General features: G+C 36.0%; 1 protein-coding gene across 1 annotated transcript; it reads right to left on the reverse strand.

The window, feature by feature from the left end:
- Nucleotides 1-2132: 2132 nt before the first annotated feature.
- On the reverse strand, nt 2133-10805 carry LOC144236212 (olfactory receptor 13C7-like). The gene is made up of 2 exons (XM_077769824.1): nt 9874-10805; nt 2133-2157 (listed from the first exon to the last, which is right to left on the reverse strand). The coding sequence occupies exons 1-2, from the start codon at nt 10803-10805 to the stop codon at nt 2133-2135; spliced, it is 957 nt and encodes a 318-aa protein (XP_077625950.1).
- Nucleotides 10806-14536: the final 3731 nt, after the last annotated feature.

The following is a 14536-nucleotide window of genomic DNA, read 5'->3' on the forward strand; positions in this document are numbered from 1 at the left end:
ACTTTATCTCTGTTACGGCTATTTTCCTTCTATACTATAATCATTCGTTTTTGAAATTTACCCAATTGCAGAACTCACTGTTTTCTGTATGAAGTCTAATGTCACATAAATTTAAACAGTAGGCAGTAATTAATTACTGAATTAACACTTTTAAGGAATAGTAAAATGTAGTCCAAGTACTTGATGTAATACAGGGAGATAAGAGAACTTGAATTTATGTATTATTTCATTGACTAAAGAGTTTATCCAAAAGCTTTGGGTAAATATCAGCTAATTTTAAATATATGGAAATATAAGGACAGATAAAAGATTAATAAATATACTGAAGTCATGTGGGCTGGGTAAGGGAAAAATCATATCAGTGTATAATTACTCTGTAATGAGTAATGCTGGGAGAAAATATATCAATTGTATAAACCCTTCTTTTTAAAATTTTTTAAAATGTTTTATTTATTTCTGAGAGAGAGAGAGAGCATCAACAGGGGGAGGGTCAGAGAGAGAGGGAGACAGAGAATCTGAAACAGGCTCCAGCCTCTGAGCTAGCTGTCAGCACAGAGCCTGACACGGGGCTCGAACCCACAACGGTGAGATCATGACCTGAGCCGAAGTCAGATGCTTAACAAACTGCGCCACTCTGGTGCCCCTTGTATAAAACCTTCTTAAGGAATACTAACAATTTCACTCTTTCAGAAGCAATAGTCTCATTTTAAATATTTCCGTTCAAAAAAAATCCTCTTGAAATTGCTAGTGAATAATAATTATAATTTTATTTTTTATGTGATATCCTAACATCTATTTACGTTCTATTTTTAGCATATTTGCTAACTTTAAAATAATTATTGTAAATTATTATTATAAATATGTAAATATAGTAATATATTAAATAATCTATTCCCAAATTATAGACAAGGAAATTAGATTAGGATGTTTAAGAAACTGCTTAAGATTGGGGCGCCTGGGTGGCTATATTGCTTAAAAGTCCAACTCTTGATTTCAGCTCAGGATATAATCTCATGATTCGTGGGATCGAGCCCTGCATTGCATGGNAGGACAGTCAGTATGAAGCCTGTGTGAGATTCTCTTTTTCTCCCTCTCTCTCTGCTCCTCACCTGGTCACATACGTGTTCACACATTATTTCTCTCTTTCTCTAAATAAATACATAAAAATTAAAAAAAAGAAATTGCCTAAGATCATAAGCTTATATAGACATCAAAATTATAGTTTTTTAAAATTTAAATTCAAGTTCTAGAACATATAGTGTCACATTGGTTTCAGGGGTAGAATTTAATGATTTATCACCTACATAGAACACTCATCCCAAGAAGTGCCTTTCTTAATACACATCACCCATTTAACCCATCCTCCCTTCCACCTCCCTTCTAGCAACCCTCAGTTTGTTCTCTGTATTTAAGAGTCTCTCATGATCTCCCTCCCTCTCTGTTTTTATCTTATTTTATTTTTCTGTCCTTTCCTCTATGTTCACCTGTTTTGTTTCTTAAATTGTGAGTGAAATCATACGATATTTGTATTTCTCTTCCTGACCTATTTTGCTTACCATAGTACACACAAGTTCCATCCATCTTACAATGGCTAGATTTCATTCTTTCTGATTACCAAGTGATATTCCATTGTGTGTGTGTGTGTGTGTGTGTGTGTGTGTGTGTGTTAAAGGGATCATTATTCTGGCAATACCATATTAATTATTACTTCATTCATTCATTCATTCATTCATTGAATACACTACAAGTTACTGAAAATCTCTTTGAATTATGTAAAAAGCTGCTCTCAGCAACTCATGATAAAATATCACATAATCAAGTAAATAAATAATTACAATAATATGATATAAGTGTGCCCTAGGGTGCTAGGAGAACATACAAAGTAAGAATCTTAACTCTATGTTAGGGACACTGCTCAGTAAGACATTGTGAGACTTAGTTTAATCAAAAGATGCATTAGACCTGGGTCTCTCACTAGACCAGTCTCTCAAAATGAGTAAATAAACTTTTTTAAAAAATGCATTATAGTTAATCGATTAAGGACCAGGGGAGATTTGTTGGCTAAGAAAAAATTTGTAAAAGTTACATCAAGAAAGGATTTAGTTGCATTCCATAAACCTGCTAATTATGTATTATAACAGATGGATATGCTGTACACTAAGAAACATAAATAGAAGACAAACATGCATCCAATCACTTTAGCAGTATTTGTGGTCCTTCCAAAATTTACTTGTGGTTGACTTCAAGTTTCATAGCATTGTCTGAAAATATGCACGGTATGATCTTGATCATTTTGTACTTGTTGAGAGCTGATTGTGTCCCAGTATGTGATGTATTCTGGAGAATGTTCTACGTGCTCTCAAAAAGAATGTGTATTTTCCTGGCCTCAGGATGTAAAGTTCTAAATATATCCATCAGATCCATCTGGTCCAATGTGTCTTTCAAGTCCATTATTTCTTTAGTGATTTTCTGTCTGGTTGACCTATCCATTGCTGTAAGCGGAGTATTAAAGTCCCCTGCTATTAGCACATTCTTATCTATAAGCTTGTTTCTGTTTGTGATTAATTGTTTTAGATATTTAGGTGCTCCCATATTCGGTGCGTAGACATTTATGATTGTTAGTTCTTCCTGATGGATGGACCCTGTAATTATTATGTAGTGCCCTTCTTCATCTCTTGTGATTGTCTTTAATTTAAAGTCCAGTTTGTCTGATATAAGTATAGCTACTCCGGCTTTCTTTTGATTTCCTGTAGCATGATATATATTTCTCCATCCCCTTACTTTTAATCTGAAGGTATCTTCCCGTCTAAAATGAGTTTCTTGTAGACAGCATATAGATGGATTTTGTTTTTTAATCCATTCTGCTACCCTATGTCTTTTGATTGGAGCATTCAGCCCATTTACATTCAGTGTTATTATTGAAATATGTGGGTTTAGAGTCTTTGTATCTTTTGTAGAGTTCATGTTTGTGGTGGTGTCTCTGGTATCTTTGTTCCTTGCAACCTTTCCTTCAGAGCATCCCCCTCAGGATTTCTTGTAGGGCTGGCTTCGTGGTGACAAATTCTTTCAATTTCTGTTTATTTGGAAAGGTTTTTATCTCTCCTTCTATTTTGAATGACAGGCTTGCTGGATAGAGGATTCTTGGCTGCATATTTTTACTGTTCATCACATTGAAGATCTCCTGCCATTCCTTTCTGGCCTGCCAAGTTTCAGTAGATAGGTCTGTCACCACTCTGATAGGTTTCCCTTTGTATGTTAGGGCCCTTTTCTCCCTAGCTGCTTTCAAAATTCTCTCTTTGTCCTTATATTTTGCCATTTTGACTATGATATGTCGTGCAGAAGATCGATTCAAGTTACGTCTGAGGGGAGTCCTCTGAGCCTCTTGTATTTCCACATTTACTTCCTTCCCCAGGTCGGGGAAGTTCTCTGCTATAATTTGTTCCAGGACTCCTTCAGCACCTTTCCCTCTCTCTTCCTCTTCTGGGATTCCTATGATACGGATATTGTTGCGTTTGACCGTATCGCTGAGCTCTCGAATTCTTCTTTCCTGTTCCTGGATCAGTTTGTCTCTTTTTTTGTCAGCTTCTTGTTTTTCTATAATGGTGTCTTCTAAATCACTTATTCTCCTTTCTGCCTCTTCAATCCGTGCATTGGAGGCCTCTAATTTATTATGTATCTCATTTATCGCATTTTTTAATTCTTCATGCCTATTTTTATTTTCCATTCTGTCTGTAGCCATAGTTTCTTTGATGTCCCCTATGTTTTTTTCAAGCCCAGCTATTAATTTTACCATTATTATTCTAAAATCTTGTTCAGTTATGCTGCTGATATCTGTTTTGAGCAGTTCATTAGCTGTCATTTCTTCTTGGAGTTTCTTTGGAGGAGAGCTCTTTCGTTTCATCATTTTAGTTAGCTTTCCAGCTCTTGTTGGTTTTAAAGACCTGTTATGCTCTCTGTATCTATGAGCGCTGCTATGTCCAAGAAGACTCTTTGACTTTCCAGGGCCTGTCCTTTCAGAGAGTGTTTTTTTGAATGGTATCTCTTGGTCTCTCTTGTTGGGACCTTGGTTATTTTATTTTCCTATTTGTAGTGATATTTGGGACTCTCCACCTTGTGTACTCTAGCTTGTTTCTTGAGGTAGCCATTAGAAGGCTTTCTCAGTGGATTCTGCGTCCCTTTTCTCCCAATCTCTCAGGTTTTGTAAGGTTTCCAATGGCTTCAGATCTTTTCTGTGTGCTGTATGGGCGCGAGTGCAAGTATGGAGCTTCTTACTTCTCTGCCATCTTGCTCTATATGATGCAACACTTCTGAAAAAACAATATTCTTAAACTAAGATGTGAACTATCAACAAAGACTGAGTTAGCAGTTTGAGCCAAATCAGGTTTATCTTAAAACCAAAACATCAAAACTATTTGGAAGAATTTAATGGAATTCAGAATCTCCAAATATTACATTTACAATATTCATGATACAATCCAGAATTACTCAACACACAAAGAATCAGGAATGTGTGACCTACTCTAACGATAAAAAGGCAATAAATGGAAACCAAGCCTAAGATAGCCTGAATGTTAGAATTAGCAGAAACGTTGATAAAGCAACTCCTTCTAACTACTTAAATGAAATAAAAGAGAATATGCTCATAAGCAAAAAAAAGATACCAAATTTCAATGAAGTAGAAACTGTAAAAAGAACCAAATAAAAATTGTAGAACTGAGAAGTATAATAGCAGACATTTTAAAATCCACTGAATATATTCAACAACAGAATAAAAGTGATAAAGAATAGAGTACCTGCAGACAAAATCAAAAAGTCTAATCCACATGTAACTGGTATACAAAAAAGAAGGAAAGGAAATCAATGAAATATCAAACAGGAAACATCTTCAACAAAATAGTAATAAACTGCATTCAACCATACATTAAAAGAGTAATATGCCATGATCCAGTAGGATTTATTCCAGTGATGCAAGCATGGTACAACATCTGCAAATCAATCAATATGATACATCACTTTGACAGAATGAAGGATAAGTTCATGTGATCATCTCAATAGACCCATAAAAAAACTGACAAATGTAACATCCATTCCTGATAAAAACTCTCAAAAAACTGAGTAGAGAGGGAACATACTTCAAAATAGTAAAGTCCATATATGACAAGCCCACAGCCAATATCACACAACAGTGAAAAGCTGAGCTTTTCCTCTGAGATCAGGAGCAAGACAAAATAGTACAAAACCTTCTAGGAGAAATTAAAGAAGACCAAAATAAATGGATAGATACACAATGCTGTGTCTACTTAGTATTGTTTAGGTAATTCTCCTTAAATTTATCTTTAGAATTAGCACAATCCTAGTCATCACACCATCAACTTTTTCTGTAGAAATTGACAGACGATAATAAATTTTGTGTTGAAAGGGCTTGACATTCCCACAAGCCTCTTTAGTATTATATTTATGTTCTATTTGTTTTGATCAAAAGATAACTTTTTGGAGAATGGAGCAATGAAAAGCTCTTAGCCATAATAATGCATGTCTAAGAAAGTACAAATATTGCACTAGTACCTCACTAAGGACACCTTTAGAACCCACCAGTTTCCCAGGCTGGTAGAAATCGAGCAACAGTTTTTCTGAGCAACTCTACCCTGTGACATGGGTCACAATATTACTTATCCTACAAACCAGCAAACTTTTGAAGCTGAAACAGGGTGTTATTAACAATTATATTGGGACAACAGACATAACTTGGATTATTGCATGCAAATCATATTATATGGTCACAAAAGATTATGTCATTAATACAATTTAAAATAACACATTCTTATGGTGTTACTGGCATATTTTGCCAACAAAAGGCCAGCAATTATTCCTTCTATCTCTAGGCCCTTGATTCATGATATCACTGAGTCCCATGTTACAGAAGACTAAGGAGGCTTTCTTTATCATGTGTGTTTCACCAAGAAACCCAAAACCCAAGAGCTGATATCCAGCTTGTTTTACAAATCCCAGTCTGTGGATAAATGATACATTTTCATTCCATACAGATGGCATCTTTGTTAGGCAGGAGACTGTAGATCAATTTAGAAGATAATGGACAATCCAGAAATCTTTGTCTTCATTTGAAGCTACTACATTTTTTTCTCTAAGGACAGTAATTTGTGTGGATCTGTTAAAACAACTTACGTCATTTATTAATATGTTAGATGTGTCCTCTTGTATGACAAAGCGGCTAATTATGCTCTATTGGTCCATAACCATTGCCTCAGCTTTATACTGTTAAACCAGAAGGGGCATGGATCTGAGTAGATCTGGGCAGAAGCCCTTGGACTTACCCTCCTGGGAGGCGTTATTCCAAAGAAAATTACAGGAAAGACACAGCAGTGTGGCTCCCTTCTAAGAATTAGTGTTGGAGCCTAGCAGGACTTTAAGGGATCTAACTATATGGGAACAAAAAGAAGCCTCAATTCTGAATTCATGTAATCTTTCTATTGGGTCCATCTTACCAATCCTTCTAGTTATTTATTCATAGTTAAAATACATCCCCACTGACATCTTATTAAAGTACCTAAACCTTGTTCTGACTCTTTCCTTTCAACAAACTCATGGATTAAGTCCATGTCTTCCTTTGAAAATGTTCTGTTGTGCACTTCACTTGGAATATCTGTTCCTCATGTTCCACTTGGAAAAAGATTACTTATCCTTCAGAACCAGGGAAAATGTTTATGATTTATTCCTGGAAGATGTTTTTCTGTGCCTTTACTAAGATTTTATCAAAATATATACTTGTTTTACTTCATTTTGCCCCATTTATGCCACTGAATGGAACACTACTCAAAAGCAACATACAAAGCCTATTTATCTTTACTTACCATTCCTTAGTAAAATGCATGGATTTTCCACACTCTAGGGGTTTGGGTCTTTGAATGAAAAGATATGTCTTGAACATTTCTTTTGAAGGTTTTCTTCTGAAAAGTAGCATAAACTGGTCCAATAGCAAATAAAATCAAGTTATATCTGACAATGCACAAATTCACTTTGTCTATTCAGTAGGAGCAAATCTTTCACTTTCTCAACAGAAGCATCTGTGTCTGTGATTTTATTTTCAATTATTTTATCTTTTCACTCACCTTAGCATGAAAAATGCATCCCTTCCCTGATATGTTCTGTGTTAAGTTCAATCTGCCAATTTTCAATAAATCAATCAACTAAATAATAAATATTTTATTTTATTTTGGGGGCTCCTATAACAGACCTAAAAGAACTTATAAAAACCATGGTGTATTACTATGCTATAGTGAGACATAGAATAAATAAAGGATCTAGTCCCTGCTATTGAGAGACCAATAGGTAAAATCATAATTTTATGATACCTCTCATTTTCTAGCACTTTAAAGTTTCCAACAAAAAGGATTTTCACACAAAGGAGTTCATTGGATAGCCACCTCATACTGACCAAGTGATCCATTCAAGTTGGATTGTAAAAATACGAAACTAAAGTTCCAGAGAATAAATGGATTTAGAGATTGTCCAAGGCCATATACTATTTAACTCCAGATCTCTTTGCAGTGTCCTTTACATTGTCATATATGAAATATTGGCAAGCACAAATGAACATATGTAGAGCAATGTGAGTACTAAACAGTTGAGGGGAGAGCATAGGGGTTAGTCAATTACATAAAAACACACATTAAGCACCTGGTGAAGTTTAAACTCAAGATTAGAAGAAAGGAACGGAAACAGAAGGAAAGAATAAAGGAAGAAGCTGGCACTGAGGAGTCAAATTGGCTCTGTGCATCACATGAAGTATTTAAGCATTACCATCATCAAACAACATACAGCAAAATAGACAATGGTGCATGATTAGGGGATTTTTCTCTCATACTTAAGGGCTGGGAAGATTTTTCACTAAGAAAAAATACCTGACTTCTTGAAATTTACTCATCTGTGTGGAGCCCTGATGTCTCCTGGGCTCCAGAGAACAGAAATTACAAATCTACAAAACAAACCTACAGAAATGTTGACTTTCTGTCTTAGCCTCTGAAGCCACACAATTTGGCTCCAAGCTGCCTTCCCAATCTTCTCCTTGGCTCCAAGCTGCCTTTCCAAACCTTCCTCTGACACTAACCAAAAACACAACCCAAGTTCCAACTAATCGAAACTCTTATCTTGCCATATGCTATATTCTCTGTCTGAAAATTTCCTCTGCACAAGTCTACTAGAATTGTTTTTCCCAGCTCAGCCAAGCAGAAGCCCCTTCCTAGGACTCCCTCTTCTAGGGAATTTTACATATCCCCCTTTGATAGCACTTAACACACTGAATTATAATCGTGACCCTTTTAAGTCTGTGACCTACTTAAGGATCACCAGTCTTAACAGCCAGTCTCAGCATGGTGAGACTATAAATGAAATCTATCACTAAATGTCTTAAAGGATACCGCATATCTTTACTGAGATTTTCAAGACAGAGACACTGAGAAAGGATCACAGAACACCAGCACAAAGCTTCCTATTTATTTTCTTTCTTTTCTCTGATTCTATTTTTATGGTCTCTATTTAAATATCTCCCGTATCTATGTTCCAAATCTCTAGCATCCACTGCTTTCTTCCTCACTGCATTATCCCTCCTATCTCACTGTCCTCTTTTATGTCTTTCCTAGATGGTCCAAATCCTTTTATATGAAGATCAGTTTATCCCATTTAAACTATTCCAAATTCACCATCACTCTGTTCAGCACCTTAAAAATCCAACATACTATGAATGCAAAGGATCCAGCTTAGAAGGTAGGGGAAGGGGAAAGATGTGAATAGTCTTTAATATTTTTGTTCTTAATTTAAGTGTCAATCTGTATCTCACAGGAGTGTGCACTCAATCATGTTTGGGGTTTTGTCTCCATTTGTTTGTTTTTTTTGACATCACCAATAGTTAGCATAATGCCTGAGACAAAATAGCTATTCAGTAAATACTGGTTACTTGAATAATTTAATGAAGCAACAAATAAATGACCAACTGAATGAATAGAAAGCTCTAATTCTACAGGCAATTCATGTAACTGAAAAGATACCTAATTTGTGACACTTTAAATCCACTATTACCATGTTCTCAGAGAATTATACGAACAAGCTCTTTAGAAGCTCTTTAGAAAAAAATGACTCAATTTTTTGAGTCATTTAACAATAACAATAGTTTTCACTCAGATGTCACTACTTATCTATTGAAACAAATGATAAGCCAAATCTCCCGATCAGCTGGGGTGCCTGAATAGTGACACACATTCCCTCAGACACTTCTTTACCAAAGTGTGTCTGCCAGTTTGCAGCCAAAAGGAAGTCAGCCCTAGGAAAAACAGCTTCATTTTTCTACTCTTGTCTCTCTATGGCATATACACAGGCTAGGTACCTAACACCTGAAAATGCTCACTCTATGCTTTTATATTATTTAAGACTACCCCATTAGGAATTATTTACATTGTGTTCTACTTTATCTTCCCAAGAAAGATATGAAACTGGAAAATCAATGCATATAGAAGAGGTTAAGCTAGCAAAATGACATTTCCTTTTATATAAGATTACAGAACTCATTATTCCAGAGTTAAACTAAATTCTGTTATCCATGAGAAGGTGGATGGTTTGGATGAGAATCCTTTCACTCATAAATTGCCATCCCTTTCTTCTTTAATCCAGAAGGAAAAAGGTAAGCCCTATATTTCTCTCACATTTAAATATCAGGGACAGAAAAATTGGAATTTCAGGAGTTAATGGTACCACTAATCCTCGTATTTATTTTGGAACCTCCAGGTGATATCCAGTTCTGCATTCAGAATAAAGGAATTTTTTTAAAGCATTCACATTCACTCTGAGGAGCATTTCTGACACAGCACATTCTTCACAGCTTCCTTCACATCTTTGTTCCTCAAACTATAGATGAGGGGATTGAGCATAGGTGTCACAACTCCATAGAACAGAGAGATGATTTTGTCTGTAACTTGTACTTTGTCTGTACCAGAAATGTCTTTAGCCTTGGGCTTTGCATAGATGAAGAGGATGGTTCCATAGAATATAATCACCACTGTTAGGTGGGCAGAGCAGGTGGAGAAGGCTTTGCGCTTCCCTTCTGCAGAAGGAATCTTGAGGATAGTGGAGAGAATGAAAACATAGGAAATAAAAATGAAAAGTACTGGGACCACAAGAAAAATTATATTAGCAATAACCATGCTAATAATATTTATGGAGATATCAGCACAGGCCAATTTTAAGACAGCCAAGATTTCACAAGTAAAATGATTAATGACATTATCCCCACAGAAAGGAAGCCGCATTGCAAGAGAGGTTTGCAACACAGAATTGACACTCCCTGCAATCCAGGACCCAGCAGCCATGGGCACGTATGAAGTCTTGCTCATAATAATGGAGTATCTCAGAGGGTTACAGATGGCCACATAGCGGTCAAATGCCATCATGCTCAGAAGGACACACTCTGTAGCTCCCATAGCAAAGGAGAGAAACATTTGCACTCCACACCCAGAGAAGGAAATCGTTTTCTTTGAAGTCAAGAAGCTGCTGAGAAATAGGGGAATAGAAGAACTGGTATAGCAAATGTCCAAGAATGATAAGTTACTGAGGAAAAAGTACATGGGGGTGTGCAAGTGGGAGTCACAGACACTTACAATGATGATGATTCCATTTCCCAGCAGGATAACCAGGTACATACACAGGACCATCACAAAGTAAATGGCCTCAAGCTCTGGATAGCCAGAAAGCCCCAATAGGACAAATTCTGTCACAGTAGACTGATTGGTCTTTCCCATGTTAGTATTTTCTTTCACCAAAATGAATTCTATGTCAGCCAGAATACATGTGGATCTGTTGCGGCAGTGTTTACAAGAGGTGTTTGCATCCTTAAGTGGCTTCCCTCATGGGTAATATGGACTTGTGACTGGATAGACAGATAGCATAAAAATATGTAATGATTCTCTAAGCTGTTATAGACTTTTAGATCCAATAAAGGAGCCTTGAGCTAAAAAAAAAAAAAAAAAGGCCGTGTTAGAAAAGACTCAGAACACGTACAACTGGGGGCGCCTGGGTGGCTTAGTCGGTTAAGCGTCCGCCTTTCGCTTAGGTCATGATCTCGCGGTTCGTGGGTTCGAGCCCCGCGTCGGGCTCTGTGCTGACTGCCACCTCAGAGCCTGGAGCCTGTTTCAGTCTGTGACTCCCTCTCTCTCTGACCCTCCCCTGCTCACGCTGTCTCTCTCTCTCCTAGAAATAAATAAAACATTAAAAAAAAAAAGAACACATACAACTGGCTTATAAATATGTATCTCACTTACAATATGAATTTGAAATTATTTTGAATGCTATGTCACCATAACATTTTGACCAAACAATCCAGAATATACTATGTTAGCCCCAGCAAAAATCACTATTCTTCACTTATTATAACAAAGTCTTGCTTCAATGGTAACTTAACCTCAGTTTCAGAATTTTGTGACTAGAAAAACAAGATGAAAAAGATACATTCTTTAGAAAAAGAACTTTTGGTTAATTCTAATCTGGGGAGAAATTTATACTTGTAATATCCTAAGAATATTAAGGATAGGTATTACTAATGGTCATAAAAAACATTTTTAGATAAAATTATTCTTGTCTTTTTCAGTACAAATTGGGATGTCTACGTAACTCTACTGTCCTGCCTAATATATATAATGAATTACCATTTGACCCAAGAAAAACTCTAGAGCGCATGTCTCAATCTACAAACCATAATAAAGGTATAACTTAAGAAATTTAAGTGATGGGTGATTTAATCTTTTACTTGCAGGTATGAGAAAATACATATTATTTTTTTCCCTGCACAGAAATCGGTGTCTGCTCTAACAGCTTCTCTGTCAATCTTTCTCTTAGTGCATATTCGGAATACCCATAGTAAAGAGGGACAGGTCACTAAAAATATTCTTAAGCACTAGTAATATGTTATAATTATTTATATTCACACTTCATTAGAATATAGAATATTTCTATATCAAAATGCCAGAAACAGAAGTCCTACTTTTTTGTGAGATTGCTAGTCTCATAAATTCCATCTCATTAAGTTCAATAATATAACTAAAAGAATGGTTTCTCAGTTTTCATTTATACCAAGTAGCTGCTATTGCTACAGTAAAAACAAAAACAAAAACAAACAAAATGATTAAGCAGTGGTAAAACAGAACTGACTTCCAGTAAAAATGAAAATTGGGGCTCTTTACAGTCACTTGAGTAGTAGAGGAGCCTTTAAAGGACCAGCCAAGGGAGTGCCAAAGCAGCTTACAGTGTTTGCTGCTTTGAGGACCTTTCTAATCCCCAAAGTAATTTAAAGTTCACAATGTGGATTGGTTAAAATTTAGAAACTTCCTAGTACTTTTGGGATGAAGTCCCCTAGAAGCAATTAAAACAAAGTTGCTAATACAATTAAAATTAAATGTAACTCACGAAACAAATAATTCTTCTGACTTCACACCTTCTGGGAAGAGCAAATTTAGACCTGCTACCTAGACAAAATGGTCAAGACATAGTCTTGAGTTGATCATAAGGTCAAGAGTTGATTATTATTTGATGGAGAGATGTGGCAATAATCTGTGATGCTTAGGTCAAAATGATACTTCGTTCTTAATGAATTATCTGCCAATCACCTTTATTTTGACCTCTAAATCCTGGATTCCCAGAGTCATAAACTTCATTCTCGTCGCACTGCCCTCTCTGAATAGTCAGAGTAATAAGCATAGTTATTTCAATTTTGCTCACTCATGCCCTCTATTCAAATACATACACAATACCCCAAACTTAACCAATCTGCTCTTCAGCCATGCCCGCACATATGAGACAACATGGAGCAGAACATATCAACAATTTCCATGAGGTGAGCAAACCACACTTTACTTATGAACAGGAAAAGGAATTCCAACTTGAGGTCATTATGACATTTGCTATGCCTATCTTTTGAAATCAGTATCAACATTTGAAGAATTTAATCATTTTACATGAATATTACAAAATACTCTTCCAGCATGGAAATAAGGGAAACCATTGTGAGAAATTGTAAAAAGGGAATAAAATTTGACAACAAAACTTTTTTGTCAGAGGACAACATTTTTTAAAAGTCATTGAGCAAAATATGCAACATAATTCTTATCAATAGGAAAACAATTTATGCTATGAAAGATGGTATTGTATGCTTCAACAATACAAATTTGAAGAGCAATTCCCAGAGTTCTTAACTTTATACAATTACTTTTTCAGTACACTGGCTCATAATGCAAAGTTGAGAATGTTTTCTCATTAATGTTCAGTGGACAAAAGAATTAAAGGAAGGTAAAAGCTATGTTACAATACTAATGCAAGATAGAGTGCAAGAGCAAGGAGTTTTATAAGCAAATTATGCAAAACATAAATGAAAAAATACAATGAAAGGGATATGCAGAATAGATACTTATTAATTTACTTCAGATAAATAACAAATAATTTTAGTACAAGTATTTCCTTTGCAATATTTTTATTTTATCGCAGTGTACATATGCAAAGGCAATCTGAAATAATTCAAACTTCACTGGGCATTATCTATTTTCATATGCTAACCTTAACTTCTTGTGCCAGGCTTCACATGAAATCCAGTCTAAGCCCAGGTTGCACAACCTAGCACCATTCCCAGGCATTGGAGGGAGTGAGTACAGAACCCAGATGTCAGGCAGTACCACTCACAATAATACTGGGAGTCAGTACTATCTTTATTTTATTTTTTAAAATTTTTATTTATTTATTTTGAGAGAGAGAGAGAGAGAGAGCACACGTGAGCAGGGGGGTAGAGGCAGAAAGAAGAAAGAGAGAATCCCAAGCAGGCTCTGCACAGTCAGCACAGAGCCCACCACAGGGCTCAAACCCACAAACCATGAGTCCATGACCTGAGCCAAAATCAAGAGTCAGACACTCAACCAAATGAGCCACCCAGGTGCCCCAAGACAGTACTATTTTTTAAATTTCAAATGAGGAGGGGCACCTACGTGGCTCAGTCAGTTAAGCGTCCGATTTTGGCTCAGGTCATGATCTCATAGTTTGTGGGTTCGAGCCCCACGTCGGGCTCTGTGCTGATAGCTGGGAGCCTGGAGCCTGCTTCAGATTCTGTGTCTCCTTCTTTCTCTGCCCCTCTCCTACTTGTAATCTCTCTCTCTGTCTCTCAAAACTAAATAAATGTAATAAAAATGTTTTTTAAATAAAAAAATAAATTTCAAATGAGGAACAAAAAGAGAATATTTAGTGTATTTCTCTAAACCACTCTAGTAGATACAGGCATACACTACTTGCTTTCTGTAACTCCCAGGTCCCTCTGTATCTCTTGGTTAGATGGTATTATCATAAGCTGTTATATCCATATCAGTCTGTCTCGAGACAAGTGAACAATATAATTAAGTACTAAAAATTAAATCTGGCTCAAGCCCCTACTGTTCCCTAAAGTAATTTACTCCATTCAAATATGGCTATATTTTATCTGAGTTGTGAACAAAATTTT

The sequence above is a fragment of the Crocuta crocuta genome, unplaced genomic scaffold (assembly GCF_008692635.1).
Source record: "Crocuta crocuta isolate KB4526 unplaced genomic scaffold, BGI_CrCroc_1.0 scaffold95, whole genome shotgun sequence".
In the NCBI taxonomy this organism is placed as follows: Eukaryota; Metazoa; Chordata; class Mammalia; order Carnivora; family Hyaenidae; genus Crocuta; species Crocuta crocuta.

Bases quoted from the DNA above. Each gene is read 5' to 3' on its own strand.
- LOC144236212 (XM_077769824.1), bottom strand. From the start codon at position 10,805: ATGGGAAAGACCAATCAGTCTACTGTGACAGAATTTGTCCTATTGGGG. The intron at 2,158-9,873 runs GTGTCAGAAATG...TATGTTTCTTAG, and splicing joins GAAGCTGTGAAGAATGTGCT to TGTACAGCATATCCATCTGT.